General features: G+C 38.8%; 1 protein-coding gene across 3 annotated transcripts in view; it reads right to left on the reverse strand.

The window, feature by feature from the left end:
* The window catches only part of LOC126469657 (biotin--protein ligase), a 359,191-nt gene that overhangs the window by 301,159 nt on the left and 39,925 nt on the right, over positions 1-18,107 (reverse strand). For 2 of the 3 annotated variants that reach the window (XM_050096791.1, XM_050096792.1), the window contains exon 4: positions 9,461-9,628. The exons of the other annotated variant lie outside the window; for it this stretch is intronic. In XM_050096791.1, coding sequence (XP_049952748.1) covers positions 9,461-9,628 — 168 coding nt within the window. The remainder of the gene's footprint in view (positions 1-9,460; positions 9,629-18,107) is intronic. 3 annotated transcript variants of the gene reach the window in all.

Consider the following 18,107-nt stretch of genomic DNA (forward strand, 5'->3'; position numbering starts at 1 on the left):
CCTCAAGGAATTTTAATACACTGCCAGCATCCCCCTGGGGAGGAACCCATTCGCCCCCCTGTCTGTTGCTAGCATTCATCGTTTGGTCAAATATGACATTGGTTTTCAAAGTGTGTGAACATTGTGTAACTGAGGTCGAATGTGGAGAGCAGCACAGTATTCACATTGGGTGAAGTTTGAAAACTGCCTAAAAATCACATCTAGGATGGTCAACATACTGGTCCCTTCATTAACCCATTGCCATCTGTAATGCAGACACAAGTCGTCTCTGTATGCATTTACTTAAATCACAGCAGCCAGGGTTGTGAAAGTGCCACAAAGAATTGCACAAGTCTCTTTGTGGAAACAATATGGCCACTGACCAACAATGACGGCATACATTAAAACACAAACTGTACTTTCATTCAAATATTATTACACAAGCATTACAATACAAAACTTTTCATTATGCGATTTTTTTAAACTCTTCAGTGTGGATTGTTTCCATCATCATTTCACTCAAATTGTTAACAAATGAGTCACTGTCGCCATCGAAATCATTGTCACAAAAATCATTGTCACTCTCATCTTCAATTGGACATTCCTCTAAAAGCTCTACATTCTCTTCCTCAGGAGTGACAGTGCATGAAGAATTTGCCATTTTGGGCCAACTAACTTGAACATAATAGTTACAACCTTTCTCTAAACACAACTCCTACAGTTCAACAGGGAGGTTTAACAGGCTTCCCTAGATGGTAGTAAGATGCAGCACTGATGCCTAGTACAGTCAGATTTGAGAATGGAGCATGTAAGAGCTACGAAAATTTGTGTCAAACAAGGCTCGACATCAGAGTGGAAAACAAAATTCGCAATGTCGAGCGCCATTCACCATTGGAGTGGAAAGAGTTAACCTGCAAGGCAGATTCAGTCCCTCTCTCCTAGAAGCGAGAACTTAAATGCTCTCGGTTATTCAGGTGGGTAGACTTCAGTACGTTACAGGAGGTAATCAGTGCGTAGAGCAGGCTTGCTTAATCTGGGCATTCTGGCTAGTGGGCGCCCGCTTAGTACACGGGCAGCGGGTGGACATAGTAGCTGCGTGTTGTTGTCAGTCTTTGCTGTGTAAACAAACCTATTGGCTCACTGCAGTGACACCTGGTGCTATGAATATGGATTTAGCTGAGAAGAGACCAAGTTATAGTACAAATTGCATGTAACAAGAATCCCAATTGGAACTGTAGTGGCTTTTTGTGCATACCGTAAGATGTGCTACATGTTTAGTGTGTCGACATTGTGTTACACCAAAAAAATATAATGTTGCAACACTACAATTTCAAACACTGTGACGTATATAACAGTGTTTAGGGAGATGAGCATCTGCAATCAATTGCGAAGTTAAAAGAATCCTTTGGCACTGATGTAAGCTTGGTTATCTCAATTAATCTTACATCAACAATTAATACTATTCATGTTACATTACAATTGGATTTACCTGACACTTTTATTTCTAGGAATTTGAAGCTACAAATGAAGGTGCAGTGAGGGCAAGGTTTAGAATTGCCCATTTAATTGCCCGACCATTCTCCACTGGGTCGATTATGAAAGAATGCCTCAACATCGCTAGTGAATCTGGTGTCCTGTAAGTACAGCACAATTTCATGCAATTTGTCTGTCTCGACACACGACTGCACGCTGTATGGAACATCTTAGTGCAGATGCTGAATGACAGTTCACAGTGAGAAGGCAACAATTTTTTGCATGTTCCCTGTGCCTTGAAAGTACCGACATTACAGATACAGCACAATTGGCTATATTCTTCCGAGGCATGGGTACAGATTTAAATATCACAGAAGATCTTCTTGATTTAGCCCCCACAAGAGACACATGTATCGGCAAAGATATATTTAGTGCTTTTCAACATCTGTTACGAAACTGAATCTGTTCTGGAATACACTCATTTCCGTCACCACTGATGGCATCCCTGACATGGCTGGCTGTAACATGGGTGAAATGTCTAAAAACTAAGCTGAGCCCAGGACAGCAATTTCACTTAGTGTATTATGTAACTCATCAAGAGGCACTTTGTGCAAAGAATTTGCAATTTGGGAGAGTTACAAATGTCATAGTTAGGACTGTAAATTTCACACAGTCTGCAGGATTGAATCACAGACAGTTATTAGAGTTCACAGATTCACTGGAATCTGATTTCTGTGATATACCCTATTTTTGTCATGTACAATAGCCGATTAGGGGTAAAACCCTTGAAAGTTTCCTCCTTTTGCTTGAACAGCTTTCTGACCCCCTATGGGTTGTTAACCTAGTATTTCTTATCAACATAATGAGTAATTTGAATAGTCTCAATGCTTTGTTGCAGGGAAAAGGTCAGTTAATTCTATCTCTATTTTCTAAAATTCACGCAATGCAAATAAAATTGGAAGTATGGAGACGTCAGTTCCAGGACTGTAATTTCATGAATTTTCCGAATGTGACACAGTTTGCAGCTAACATTAATAATGACCTTTTTGCATCATTTGTTTAGTTCTGTCAATAATTTGTATGCAGCTTTCACAAAACAATTCAATGATCTGAGGTCACTTGAGCCAGATTTTTACATCTTCATGTCCCCATGCTTGATGAGTGACAGAACTGTGTCCACAGAGATGCAATTAGAATTGATAGATCTGCAATGTGATTGCTTCTTTAAAGAGAAGTTTAGAATGGCGAATGACATCATTCAGTTCTATTCCTGCCTTCCAGGGAATAGATTTCCTCAATTACATTCAAAAGCAGCAGCTACAATGTGCATGTTTGGTTCTACTCATTTATACGAACAACTTTTTTTGGCCTTAAAGCTTTCCAAATCGAAACATAGATCACAAACGACAGATAGTCACCTGAATACCATTATTTGATTGCACCCAACAGGTAGCATTTGTCTGGACACTCCCTTGCTTGCAGCAAAACATGGGAAACATGGATCATAATACATATAAATGTAATATAGCAACGTCTGCATTTTTGTATGTGATGTGATTATATACTGTAAGCAATAAAATAGTATTATGGTACATTTAACCTGGTGCCAATGAATCCTTACCACGGTAGGGTTGTATTTTATGTGCAGAATGTACTTAACCTAATGTAACCTAGAGTGGCACACATACACGCCTGAGAAAGCATAGCCCTGTACCACATAATGTGCCATGTTCCACCATGCACTAGCAATGGCCAGCAGCTCTACTGCTTTGTCTCGCTACACTGTGACGAATGCCTGCTGATGAGTTGCCCACAGTTACATCACGTCTGCTGGGCCACACCGGGCTAGGGCAGACAGGCGTCCGGCTCACCACCTCCTGTCTAGAGCATGAACTACAATACTGTCAGATCTGCATACAGCCAAAACTGACTGAAATCCCTGAGGTACTAATTACTCAACACCATCTAATATCCATGTGATGCAGCGAATGAACTAAGAATCATCCTCAAACTTTTCAATTTTTACATGTAGAATATATGAGGTTATATCACAATAACAGCAAGTAGAAGGATTGCTCTGCGGGTCTTCAGATTGTGAAAGAAATTAAAGCACTGTCTTACTGGTTCTTCAGAAAACAATGCAACAAATACTATAACATAGTTCAGTCACACAAACACAGAACTCATCAGTATCTCACATCCCATGAAGAAAGTAGAGTTGCTGAAATTCAGACAGAAATATTCTAACTCATTTGTGCCACAGCCAGGACTTGGCCCCCACGCTGTACTGTTTGTTCATACTCCTCAAACTGCAAATACAGGAGGAAAATGAAAACAAAAGTACACATTTATAGTAAAATATTTGCAATTATCCATAGGTGGAGTAATTTTCACCTAAAACCTGTCTCTGAAAACAGAAAAAAGAATTTATAATATAAATCTAAATAGTAGTTTTGGTTGGTGCATACATTCACAGCAGTTTTCAGTTTTCTTCATTACAATATTACTAGGGATTCTTCACTTTGTCACTATTACTTATTATTTAAAATTTTGTTTCCGTGCGGGTCCATAGCCTCTAAATATTTCATGAATGAAAATATGGCCCATCGTAGGATGTATTAATGTTCTTTATTTAATTTGTGCAATTTGGTAATTTTGACTTTGTGTCACTTTCAATCACATGTATGACATCAACTTATGTACATCACATTTTACATTGTGAAAATGAATCTGATACTTACACAAGGTAAAATGTGACATACATAAGCTGATGTCACCCATGTGCTTGAAAATGACACAGGGTGTATACGGGGACAAGGAAAAAAATTTCCCGGATTTCTCTCGGATATCCTGTTTAAAAAATATGCTTTTTCCCGGGCGAAAATACACTTTTTCTGTGTTAAGTGACAGTAGGTTTTCAGTAGATTTTCCCTCGGAACTGTAAAACTTATCAATCCTTTGAATGGTTAACGTTTTATACAATCGCGTAGAACTTCCAGGAAAAAAAAGAAAAGACGGGGCAGAGAAGTTTTGGAGAGACTTTTAATTAAAAAAAGGAGAGAAGTTTTGGAAAGATCTTTGATTTGCAGCAACATATACGCTGCATATTTTCGTATTACGAAAGTATAAATTCGAATTCCACCAAACACAGCGCGTTAGTTTCCGGAGCGTTGAAACCGAGGTTGCGATGTCCTTTTGTAAGCGAGTCATATCTCAATGAGCATTGGACACCTGTTACAGTCAGCCAATAGCAAGATCACTGGTTACATAGCGCGAACACGCAAAAGGAAAAGTTAACGGTTTACATTAATGTACACAGTACCGTATATCTACAAGAAAAGCTAAGCTTCCACATATAATTTTGGTCTCTAAGAGTAATACGCTACAACAGAAGCTAAGCTTTCACATGTAATATTGATTTTTTTTTTTTTTTTGCGTGTGTTATACTTTAAGATACATCACACAAATGTGCCAGTAAATTTAAAATTCTGATATACAGGGTGTTTCAAAAATGACCGGTATATTTGAAACGGCAATAAAAACTAAACGAGCAGCGATAGAAATACACCGTTTGTTGCAATATGCTTGGGACAACAGTACATTTTCAGGCAGACAAACTTTCGAAATTACAGTAGTTACAATTTTCAACAACAGATGGCGCTGCAAGTGATGTGAAAGATATAGAAGACGACGCAGTCTGTGGGTGCACCATTCTGTACGTCGTCTTTCTGCTGTAAGCGTGTGCTGTTCACAACGTGCAAGTGTGCTGTAGACAACGTGGTTTATTCCTTAGAACAGAGGATTTTTCTGGTGTTGGAATTCCACCGCCTAGAACACAGTGTTGTTGCAACAAGACGAAGTTTTCAACGGAGGTTTAATGTAACCAAAGGACCGAAAAGCGATACAATAAAGGATCTGTTTGAAAAATTTCAACGGACTGGGAACGTGATGGATGAACGTGCTGGAAAGGTAGGGCGACTGCGTACGGCAACCACAAAAGGCAACGCGCAGCTAGTGCAGCAGGTGATCCAACAGCGGCCTCGGGTTTCCGTTCGCCGTGTTGCAGCTGCGGTCCAAATGACGCCAACGTCCACGTATCGTCTCATGCGCCAGAGTTTACACCTCTATCCATACAAAATTCAAACGCGGCAACCGCTCAGCGCTGCTACCATTGCTGCACGAGAGACATTCGCTAACGATATAGTGCACAGGATTGATGACGGCGATATGCATGTGGGCAGCATTTGGTTTACTGACGAAGCTTATTTTTACCTGGACGGCTTCGTCAATAAACAGAACTGGCGCATATGGGGAACCGAAAAGCCCCATGTTGCAGTCCCATCGTCCCTGCATCCTCAAAAAGTACTGGTCTGGGCCGCCATTTCTTTCAAAGGAATCATTGGCCCATTTTTCAGATCCGAAACGATTACTACATCATGCTATCTGGACATTCTTCGTGAATTTGTGGCGGTACAAACTGCCTTAGACGACACTGCGAACACCTCGTGGTTTATGCAAGATGGTGCCCGGCCACATCGCACGGCCGACGTCTTTAATTTCCTGAATGAATATTTCGATGATCGTGTGATTGCTTTGGGCTACCCAAAACATACAGGAGGCAGCGTGGATTGGCCTCCCTATTCGCCAGACATGAACCCCTGTGACTTCTTTCTGTGGGGACACTTGAAAGACCAGGTGTACCGCCAGAATCCAGAAACAATTGAACAGCTGAAGCAGTACATCTCATCTGCATGTGAAGCCATTCCGCCAGACACGTTGTCAAAGGTTTCGGGTAATTTCATTCAGAGACTACACCATATTATTGCTACGCATGGTGGATATGTGGAACATATCGTACTATAGAGTTTCCCAGACCGCAGCGCCATCTGTTGTTGAAAATTGTAACTACTGTAATTTCGAAAGTTTGTCTGCCTGAAAATGTACTGTTGTCCCAAGCACATTGCAACAAACGGTGTATTTCTATCGCTGCTCGTTTAGTTTTTATTGACGTTTCAAATATACCGGTCATTTTTGAAACACCCTGTAAATGTCTCGGCTCGAAATTCTTGTATGTGGCTGGTCCTCAAACTGTTCAGTTTCGAACGCTCTGTGATTTAGATATCCATCCCACATTCTCACACGTAACATAATTCATGTTGCGTAAAAATAAATTTTCTTTGAAAGTAACACTTTTCTAACCACCGTTCGCAATAGTATCCGGTGACTGTTAGAAATAGGTTCGATTTACCATTTGCGTGAGAGCGCCAGAAAACAGGCATTATTGTGCGTGTGCAACTGTAGTGTTGTAGGAAGCCCGCATGTTCGTGTGTATAAAGCACTAACAGAGCTTACATTACATCATAAAAGAAACGGGGCATCAGAGGATACTGCAAAGAGCATCGGAATTTCGTAAACCACACTAAAATGCATAATTATGCTTCAAGTGCAAATTGGCTTTTTCCATATTCATAATGAAGTAGGTCCCATCTGATATTAAGCTTTTCAGTGTGGTTTTTGGGATGTAAATTTTCTTGGAGTACCGGTACTTTGCGATCTCATTTTTGGTTCTTTATTATGGCATAATGCCATATATGGCAGAAGATGATAACGTGCACTTGAAATTCAGCGAACAGTTGGAACCAGGCAATACTGTAGAATGAAACACTTCGTTTCAAATAAAATGATTGCCTCAGCGGAATGATTAATAAAGCCAAATTTCTTTAGCAAACTTGCAAAAATAACTTCACTGTTCTCCAAGGCGATTAATGCTTGACTGCTACTAACTTGGAAATAAAATAAAATCAGAAAACAAATTAATAATATATTTTTGCCCTCCGTAATTATGTGAAGGTATTTTAATTCGCTTGATGGCTCCCGGCCACAGAAATCCGTTTGTTTTCACTTGACGTGGGAGCTGTACACGATGAGAAGCAGCGAAATCACTTAACGTAAACACGGGTCACGTGGAGGTTAACCCCCTCCCCACTGCAACTCAGACAACTCTGTGCAAGCGTGAATCTGGCAGCTAGGGCGCGCGAGAAAAATTTTCCTCGTTTGCATCTGGCTGCTTGCTGCTACTACCGATACAGCCAACAGCCAAACTTCAAGTAGCGGGAGAAGTTACTGCTTATACGCGAGTCAAATGCGCATGCGCAACAGACCGCTGGCAATTGGTCAAACGAACCTAACGTGAACAGTTGCGACGTCATGCTCATAGCAAGCAGTTTATTGTTACGAAGAATTACAGTCTGCACCCTACGGCCTTTGACATATTTTTGCTATTTGCAGACGCTTGTGCGTGCACGATGTTTTGCTGTTGTAAATTGCACATTTCCACTAAAGTTTTATTTTTTTTCCTCGCGTTTATATTTTAATGCTGCAGTATCATTCTCCAGTAGCAGGATACAATAACATTCTTTGCTAGAGAATCAATTCTGCAGTCAAAATTGCAAAAATTTAACTGAAAGCTAAAACAATGAAAAATTCCCGGAATTCCGAAAAATTCCCGGGTTTTTCCCGGTTTTCTCCCGGATGAAAAAATTCCCGGGTTTTTCCCGGATTTCCCGGTTGTCCGTGGTCGTACACACCCTGTGACACCAAGTCAAAATTAACTATTCACATTAATTAAATAAAGAACATTCATACAGCCTACTATGGACCATGTTGGCATTTATAAAATAGTTATTATCTAAAGAGTTATGCTTGTAAATACACTTCACATTTGAATAAAGTTTGAGCTACCTGTAAGCCAAAGAAAATGGATTGTCACATAAAACATCATGAAAACTTCTACTATATTCTTCAAGTTGAGTTTAGTAAATGAAAAAAGATCCAGTGTTGGTTTAAAACTTGTGTGCTATCTACAAGGATAATGCCACCAAATCATGAAAATAGTTCTACCACTTCAATTAGGGCCACTTTAACATGATCTATATGTAATATTTAAGACTTATGCATTTTTGTTAAGCTGTCCTGAACATTTCAGTTCATGATGATCCACATTCATCAACTTAAGAACAGACACATGTGATTAATTTTGGACAGTCACCCATTGTATGGTATTTGTATTAAATGAGTGGTTACAGATGTTGTAACCCATAAAAATTGTACAATTTTAACCAATTTTCCCAACACTGTCACTGGCTATTGTTAATTGTGCCTATATACTGACATGAAAATGAAAAAGAACTGCGAGGTACTAACTAAAATGCAACACTCCATACGAAAGTTTCTGTCCACAAACAGGAAATAGTGATAATCTCGGCAGGTAAATCAGACCTTATTTGTTATCAAATACTTTCCATGCAATATAACCATTACTGTTACCATTTATCATCAATAATTAACATGCCTTGCAGCCACAACTGATTAAAAATTGCTAAGGAGATTGTATAAAGTATTTCTGTAACATTACAATATATGACGACACATGTTGAAATGATGACACCACTATTAAAGAACTTGATAGGGAGGTGTATCTACATTCCTCGCAGTTTCCATTCCTTGTCCAACACTCTTTTAGGTAACTGTCTTCAAAAAAGCTTCTCAAACTTCTTTACATAGCTTTTTGCAATGCAATCCTTTCATAGTGAGAGGAGGATAATACACTGTTGATTAAATTTCAAGTGTCACCTTTAGTAAATACATTTATAGCATCCAAACAATGCAGTGACATTTTGCATCAACATAGTAAATGGTTTAAGAATTTGCTAACAAAGAACCAAATATCAGTCAATCTATCGATGCTAGCTGGGATCCAGTTTGTACTTTTACACATTTGGATTATCTATTGGTCTAATGTATTTTCTATTTTTATTTGCTTTTAATTTTCCTATGACAATAATTATCCATTTAATTAGAACACTTGCAGCAAATGCCATGAAGTGGTACCATATTTGCATCACAACACACTGTTATTGCAGTTACATAATACATACAACTTCTAAGCCCCAGTAAAAACATTGTCACATAAATAAGAAAATCAAATTTGAATTTTCTGTATACATACTTCACAAAATTTTGTCTCATCGTGAAGAGGAGAGTGTGCATAATTTGTTTCAATTATTATGCTGATTGAGTTATTCTCCTCCAATGACACATCAAGTTGTCTATCATCAAATGCAAAATTTGCTCCAACTCCAGGAAAACCAATCCAATTTGTTAAATCAATTCTTTGCTGAAACCATGCAATTTTGCATCACACACATAATTTGCATGAATTAACACAATACATACAATAATTGTTATCTGCAGATGAAATATATGTAATTTCAGTTCTTAATGGTACATGCAGTAAACTGTGGTGTAATGCTGGATTTACATTTTCCAAATTAAGAGTGAGAATGATGGAAATGGATACAATAGATACATTACATGAGAAATACATAGAATATATGAGAAACAATTTATACAACTTCTTATTCCTCCATACACACAGAGCAAACTTAATTTCTCAAAGTAATTCACCTAAGTTCATATACAGCTATGGGACTCCACAGCTGTTTATATGGTTAGGATGAACTACAAGGTATGGAACATCCTAGTAGAAAACACAAAAATACAAACTAGTTGACTTTTTAAAAAAAAAAAAAAGTGACCACCATTACCCTTTTAAGAAATGGGAACTTTCTCTATGCTTCCACTAGACACTAGGTTTACGTTTCCATACTTCCAATGAATAATGACAAAAAGGAATCTTTTACATATCATAATTGGCATGACACAAAACCAAACATGGACTGTTTGTAAAACTAGTTATTGGATTAAACTACTCAAATCCAAGCAGCACAGAAAAAAAAAATCAACCAGATATTAGTAACACATCACTTGATCCAAACAGAAAGACATTTCCATCTCATAAAGTACTAACTTTAGTGATAGTATTAACTTCAGTGAATAATTTACAAACATTTCCATCACTAAACACATTAATTTCCAACAATACACAACAAAATAACAATGAAAGCGTCTACAAAGGAGAATTTTCACACACACTAACAACCAACAGAACAACACTCCTTGTTCTTAATTTTGAATGCACAAAAGATCATCATGAATGCTCTAAATCATTCTACAATCTGTACTTGCAATAGAGAATAAGAGCAAATAATAAATTTTTGACTTGGGTCATATTTCAACCAACATATGCTCTTTGGATAGTATACGGAAGTGTCATCCATGCTATATCCTATAGATTTCAGGAATACCAAACTCTGAAATGAGCTTCAAAAAAATCACTGCACTGCAAAATGTATAAATATGTCCCTCCGTTTCTCTATTATACCCCCCTCCCCCCACCCATGTGAAGACAACAAACTTAAAAATATGATGCAAACAATTAATACCTATGAAGAATGCTGTATGTTTCCTTCGGCAAGGCTGTTTCCTCGAAAAAATCAGTATGATACAGGACCACTGTTAGTCCCGAAAGGATTGTTATACGGGCAGTATGTCATCATACTCCCCATTCATGAAATCACTGGAGTAAAAGATATAATAATAATAATAATAATAATAATAATAATAATAAAGGAGAATTGTTGTGCCAACAATATTTACTCAGCAATATAAATTACAGTGAATAAGAGAATGAGGGCAAGCTGTGAACTAGTTCGGAAACACGCAAGGTTCATCAACAGACATACAAATTGTTTAAGAACAAAGAAAAGTCATTGACAGAATACCTTCTTGATGTCAAAGACAACTACTACAACATGCTGCTTGTGTTAGAAGGCTTCTTGATTTCCTTGTACCATTGGTTCGAGGGATATGTTATCTAGTGTGGAATGGTATCTTCTAAACTCACACCTGGAGTGTCTAAAAAGCCTTTTTGGGTTCATTTGCTAACAAGAAGATGATTAACAATTCCTTAAAGAATGATTTCCGTGTTGAGATCAAGCAATGCTCAGCTAATATGGAAAGTGTTGTCCTCTTTCGGTTTTATAAGACCATCAGAATTTCTTTGCTCTCTAATTCAGGATAATGCCCAGTTTAAATTATACTGTAAATTGCAAGGGCCCCACGTTCTCACTTCAGAGATGACGATGTATGTCGCAATTAATCTTATGTGGGTCAGGTGAAGTACCAAGAGTCACTGACAAAGATAATTTCCAGCATTTTACTGGCACATCACCTCTGTAGATAGTATTAGTATAGACAATACAGAAGGATGTCAGTAACCCCATACTTCATGCAATAATAGTTTTTCCCCCCTACACATGGAAAGGGCTTGTGTTTGTCCCCACTAAGCAATGGACACATTAATTTTCAATACTATCGTCATATACACTGTGCAACAAAATTAGTAGAAAACAACAGATCGCAGTGCGATGAGTAACAAGATGACATTCTTGACAACCTTTGACGCTATCCGGATGTTTCAGTCTTTCTGTAAGGACATTGCAGGCCAGCAAGCCCACTAAATGTGGTCACACATTGCATTGTATGCAGTGAAATGCAATTTTTGCTTTTGTGTAGAGGGTCGAACCACTAAGGACCATTCAAAACCATTCGATGAAATTTGAATGTGATCCAAAGTTGGAAAGAATGCTTATGGTTTTTCAGCCATCCTGTTTTACACCCTCCTGTGGTGTGATCATGGAGGGGTGGGACATTGAGAAATGCATGAATAAAGTGACAGAACTTTGGTTTGGCATACCTACTTGCAGGCACTACAGAAGCAGTGTAGCATGCCTGCAGGTGCAAAGGTCTCAGTCACAGATTGCATCTATACAGGTACACTTTTAAAGAGTTCAATAAAGGTGGGTGGGCAGGAGGGCGGCACCAAGGGTGTGTGGTCTTAGAGGAATCCTTTCCTGTTTTATTCACAGACGTGTTGTCACAGAGGGGAGGGGGGGGGGGGGGGGGGGGAAACCATGCTGGAGTGTGTCAAATGAGTGTAAACCGCAACTGAGAATTTTTCTACTGCTGTGTGTGGAGATTAATATGGTGTACTCATGAATGAGAATGGAATTAAGTATTTGTTAAAGTTGAGTAAATGATGGATTGACAGGGATGAAAACAGTGACATTAAATGATATCAGTGGAAATACACTACTGGCCATTAAAATTGCTACACCAAGAAGAAATGCAGATGATAAACAGGTATTCATTGGACAAATATATTATACTAGAACTGACATGTGATTACATTTTCACGCAATTTGGGTGCATAGATCCTGAGAAATCAGTATCGAGAACAATCAACTCTGGCCGCATTTTGGAAAGATTTTTGATGTGCAGCAACATGTACGCTGCATATTTTCATGTTACGAAGTTATAAATTCGAATTCCACCAAACACCACATGTTACTTTCCAAAGTATAGAAATCAAGATTGTGACACGCTTTTGTAAGCCAGTCATAGCTCATGTCATGTGATCTCGGCAGCTGATGACAGCGTAGGACACATGATGTTGCCAGCCAGTAGCAAGAACACTCTTAATTAGTGCCAACACACAAATAAGAAAAGTTAATGGTTTAAATTAATATACATAGTGTTGCTACAAGAAAAACAAAGCTTTCACATATAATATTGGTCTCAAAGATTAATAAGCCGCAAGAGAAGCTAAGGTTCCACATATAATGTCGATCTTTTCTGCGCGTGTTATACTTTAAGATGCATCACACAAATGTGCCAGTAAAATTTTTAATAACAATGTAGATGTCTGATCTTCTGGGCTCAAAATTCTTCTAGATGGTTGTCCTCAAAGAGTTGATTTTTAAATGAGAGTCAAACGCTTTGTGATTTAAGAAATTCATCGTACATTCTCTCACACAGTTCATCTTGCGTAGAAGGAAATTTACTCTGAAAGTAACGCTTTTCAAATCACCATTCACAATATTTTCCTGTGACCTGTTAGAAATTGGTTCATTTTAGCAGTTGCCAGGGAGCGCCAGATAACAGGCGTCACTGCACTTGTGCTGCTACGATGGCGCAGGAAGCCCGCATGTTCGGTCGTGTAAAACATTAAAAGAGGAAATTGTGTCATAAAAGAAACAAGTCATCGGAGGATACTTCAAGAGCATCAGAATTTCGTGAACCATACTAAAATGCATAATTCGGCTTAAAATGCACATTCGTATGTCCAGATTCAGATGTAAAATTTCTTGAGTACCAGCACTGTATTATCTCATGTCTGGTTCTTTACTATGGCATAACACCGTACGAGCCAGAAGATGGAAAACGTGCACTTGAAATGCAGCGAACAGTTGAAACTAGCCAACGGTGTGAAATTAAACACTTCGTTTCAAATAAATTGACTGCTTCACTGCAAAAGATTAATAAAAGCCAAATCTCTTTAGCAAACTGACAAAAATAACTTCGTTCTTCTGCAAGGCGATTAATGCTTGACTCTCAGAAAGGTGGAAATAAAACCTGAAACTAATAACATATTTTAGCCTTCTGTAATTATGCGAACGTATTTTAATTCATTTGATAGCTCCCGGCCACAGAAATCCGTTTTGTTTTCATTTAATGTGAGAGCGATAAATGAAGAGTGTGGGCTTTCACAACAGAAAATGTGAGATGATGAGTTGGCCCTCAACTACATACCCTCCGACTCAGAGTTGCGATATTAAAAGTTTTGGCTGGTTTCGTTGTCTAGGAGCTGGGATACATAGTTGCCGCATTACAGGCCAAAGCCTGCTGAGTATACGATAAGATTACACACATGAATCAAATGGTCGAAGGTTTCTATGACTCGGCAATTGCGAATTATGAATGTAACATATAAATTTATAAATGAAAGATTGCAATTAGATAAAATCTGCAGGTACTACCTTAATGACTTTAAATGATGAGTACGATAATAGAAGTACTTTTGAGAATGTGGTATATTTCTGCAAAACACTTATTGATGTCGATGGTCCGGCAATTAAGTAAAATATAAGTTGAATAACAGGGAAACAATAGATTCCTACTCCACGTAATTAGTTCTGAACAACAACAAATCTCGCAAGATATTCAGTTCTAAACGCACACTACATCTTCACTGTAGAAGCCACGGAAATCTTACAAGTGCATAAATCAGCACTACAAAATATCTATATCTGCCACGACCACACGCAAACCGCTCCACACTCTCCAAGTCCCTCTCGAGACTGTGTGTTCGTCGCACTGTCACGTCCAGCACCTCCCTTGTCCAGTGCCGTACTCCCCAGCACTTTCCGTGTCCTGTACAACTGTCCCTCATGCTGCACTGCTCCAAACTCCCTCGTGTCCTCCGCTTCCACACAGTCTCACCATTAACGAGCACTATGATTGGCTAGAGCGCTCCCTCCATGTCTTCATGCCAACGTACAGTCACAAACATATTTAAACACATATGAAATACAAGAGTTACATTTAAATAACTTGAAATTAAATAAATATTACTATGGCTGGACCATAAAAACGCTCTAACACACATTTTTATATACATAAACAAATTAAATAAACATATATCAAAGGAATAGAACAAAATGTAGGCCAGTAGCCTAATGTCTCTGTGCTTTCTAAAACACAGTAAATATTTAACCAATTTCTTCATGAATAGTATATATCAGATATAAACAAAGACATAGACGAATAAATATATTTATTAAGCATGCTGCTACCGTTTTTTCGTGTAACTGTGGGGTACTTATGGCCTGATGCGAACGATAGTAATCGGCCACTTTGACCTCCAATAACTCATGTACTATTCAAGTTACATGCCTGTAATTCATACCAATTTAGGTTTACACTAATAACTTTCTAAAGACATGGCGATCGACAAAATTGGACGAAGCGTTTATATTTTGGAAATTCGTTGCTGGGTGTTACTTGTATAATTTACCGTCATATACTAAACTTTAAACTAATAAAGATATTGAAAATCTGATTATACCATCAGAATCATCGTGCAAATAATAATAATAATGTACATGTTTCTTTTTAAGGTATCATGATTAATCTGGCTACTATTAATTTCTATACAAACTGTGAAATGTCTGCCATTAAGGTTTCACAAAGTCTGCCATCTTTGGCCCTCCCGGTGCACAGTGTTACCATAGAATTCCCAGCCACGTGCTCAATGGACCACATGCTCCGGTCATTGTGAGGCACCACGCGGATGCTAACGAGCTCGGCCCTGGTGCGCAGCCCGAGTGGTGGCCACCAATTCTGAACCCACAATATTTCCAGGGCGCCGCAACCCACCTGTTACCTCACAAGCGGAAACAGCAAAATCACTAAACGTAAACACAGGTCACGTGGAGACTACCCACCTCCCCACTACAACTCCGACTGCTCTGTGAATCAGCCCCGGATCTCCGATATTTCCAAACCAGGGCAATATTAGACAGTGGCGCCCAGCCACACACCTGCAGCCAGAAGTGGCAGAAGGTATTACTCATATGCGACTCAATTGCACATTAACAAGAGCCCGCCAGCCACTGCTCAATGAATCTAATGTAAACAGCTGTCACGTCACACTCATCAGAGGCAATATGTTGTTATGAAGCATTGCATAGTCTTCCTACAGCCTTTGATACACTTTGCTGTTGTCAGACGCTTGTATGAGCACTGTGTTTTATTGTTGTATACGGATTATTTTCTTTGTGACTTAAGTTTTATTTTCGTTTTTTTTTTCTCTCATTCATATTTTTGTTGCTGCAGTATTATTCTGCAGAAGCAGGATACAGTAATATCTTTTGTTAGAGTATTAATTCTTACCAGTGAAAATCACAAAAATTTAACTGAAAACTTAAATAATGAAAAATTCCTGGATTTCTAAAAAATTTTCGGGTTTTTCCCGGTTTTCTCCCAAATGAAAAAATTCTCTGGTTTCTCCCAGATCTCTCACTTGTCCCAGGTCAAATATACCCTGTTAATACACGTTGCTCGGTGGTTCGGTGGCAAAATGCCAGACTAAAAATCCATACGTCTCAGGTTCAATCCCTGGTCAATCTTGGAAATTTTATCTGTCACTTATCACTTCCTTCACCTCTGGCAATGTTTGCTGATGTGAAAAATGCCACACTGCACCACAGTACAGAATCCATGTTAAACTGTAGGTCCCCCTATAACTAGCTAAGTCAGTTTTGGAGGAAGGCAATGGCATACCGCCTCCAACAGGATCATGCCTAGTAAAGCACTGTGGTGTTCAAAATGATCTTCAGACTGGTGATGCTTTACTATATTTAATACTCTATTTTTGCCTTAATTCATGTGATATTATAAATGTTAAACATGGAGTCACCGCTTAGTTTTATTCATTAATTAGAGAAGGAAGGTTAGAGTTTAATAGCCTATCCACAACTAGGTCATCATACTGGAGAAGGATGTGGAAGGAAATCAGCCCTGTCTGTTTCACAGGAAATACCATGGCATTTGCCTTTAGCAATTTAGGAAAACCACAGAAAACCTAAATGTGGATAATTGGGCAAGAAATTGAGCTTTCATCTTCCTAGATGTTAGTACAGTGTCTTGAACACTGCACCACACAGCTTGGTCAATTTCATTGAATTACATCTGATCTTCACCTACACTCTCCAACAACTATGGCTGGGATACTTCTAAAACTGAGTACCTAGTTCATCAGTACCACAGAGTGTCTCGTATTTAGCTATAAACATGACACCCAAATAATTTTGACAGCACACTGCATCACACAGTTTCTCGATTAGCTAGTACCACATACAACGGCTTATCCAGAAAGTTTATTACGTTTTGTTATTTTAAAAAAACGAAGTATAGGGAATAGGAAAAATGATGTTCCATTAATTTGAAAGGGCCACTTAAATATCACTTTCCAACACAGTCTCAACACTAATTTAGGTATTTATAGTGGCAAACACACTTTGACATTCCAGCATCATAAAATTCTGCCACCTGAGACTTTAACCTGTTAGTCACGGCCTCTTGCAGTTCCGCACTGTCATCAAAGTACTGCACTGCGAGTCAGGTCATCTTTGTTTGAAACAGATGGGCCTTGGGCACAAGATGGTAAGGAATCGCCACCTTTTCTTTGTAACAACCCAGAAATTTCAATTATGAAGCCATGTGCTGGTTTTTGTGGCCTTCTGTCAAGATTTCTGGTGTCCATCTTGCACAAAATTTGTAACAGTCTAGCTTCTGTGCAACAATTTGATGCAAAAATTTCTTGAAATTGTGAACTTTGAATCATCGGTTTTCTCGAATATTTCCATCGAATTTTGTGGCCAGATCATTACTCACAATGCTTGGTCCTGCACTTCGCTCTTCATTGTCAACATTAGTTCAGACACTTTTAAATGTAATGCAGCACTGGCACACACAGTGATTACGTCGTTTCCTTCACATACCCTCGTCAAATTCAACGATAAACCACAAGCTGTCAGTTTAGTGCAACAGCAATGGTGCTCGAACAGTGACATTTTATTAATGAACAATGTGACTTTCACTGCCGCCCTGTCCGGTGCTCCTCGATCGAGCATTCCCAGTGCATCAGAAATAGGAAACAAACCTCCCCAGTGTACCGTGTTGTGCGTACCGAATCTCTCGGTGGCCACAGCCATTTCTATGGCACCGCTCATCCCTGCAACGCCGTGCTGAGTTATACGTACGAACATCGAGAACAGTGTAAAGTCAAGTGACCAGATATTCTGCAGGCTGCCGCAACATCACCCGTGTTCACCACTCCGCTCCTGCCTGTT

The sequence above is a fragment of the Schistocerca serialis genome, chromosome 3, assembly GCF_023864345.2.
Source record: "Schistocerca serialis cubense isolate TAMUIC-IGC-003099 chromosome 3, iqSchSeri2.2, whole genome shotgun sequence".
NCBI classification, from domain to species: Eukaryota; Metazoa; Arthropoda; class Insecta; order Orthoptera; family Acrididae; genus Schistocerca; species Schistocerca serialis.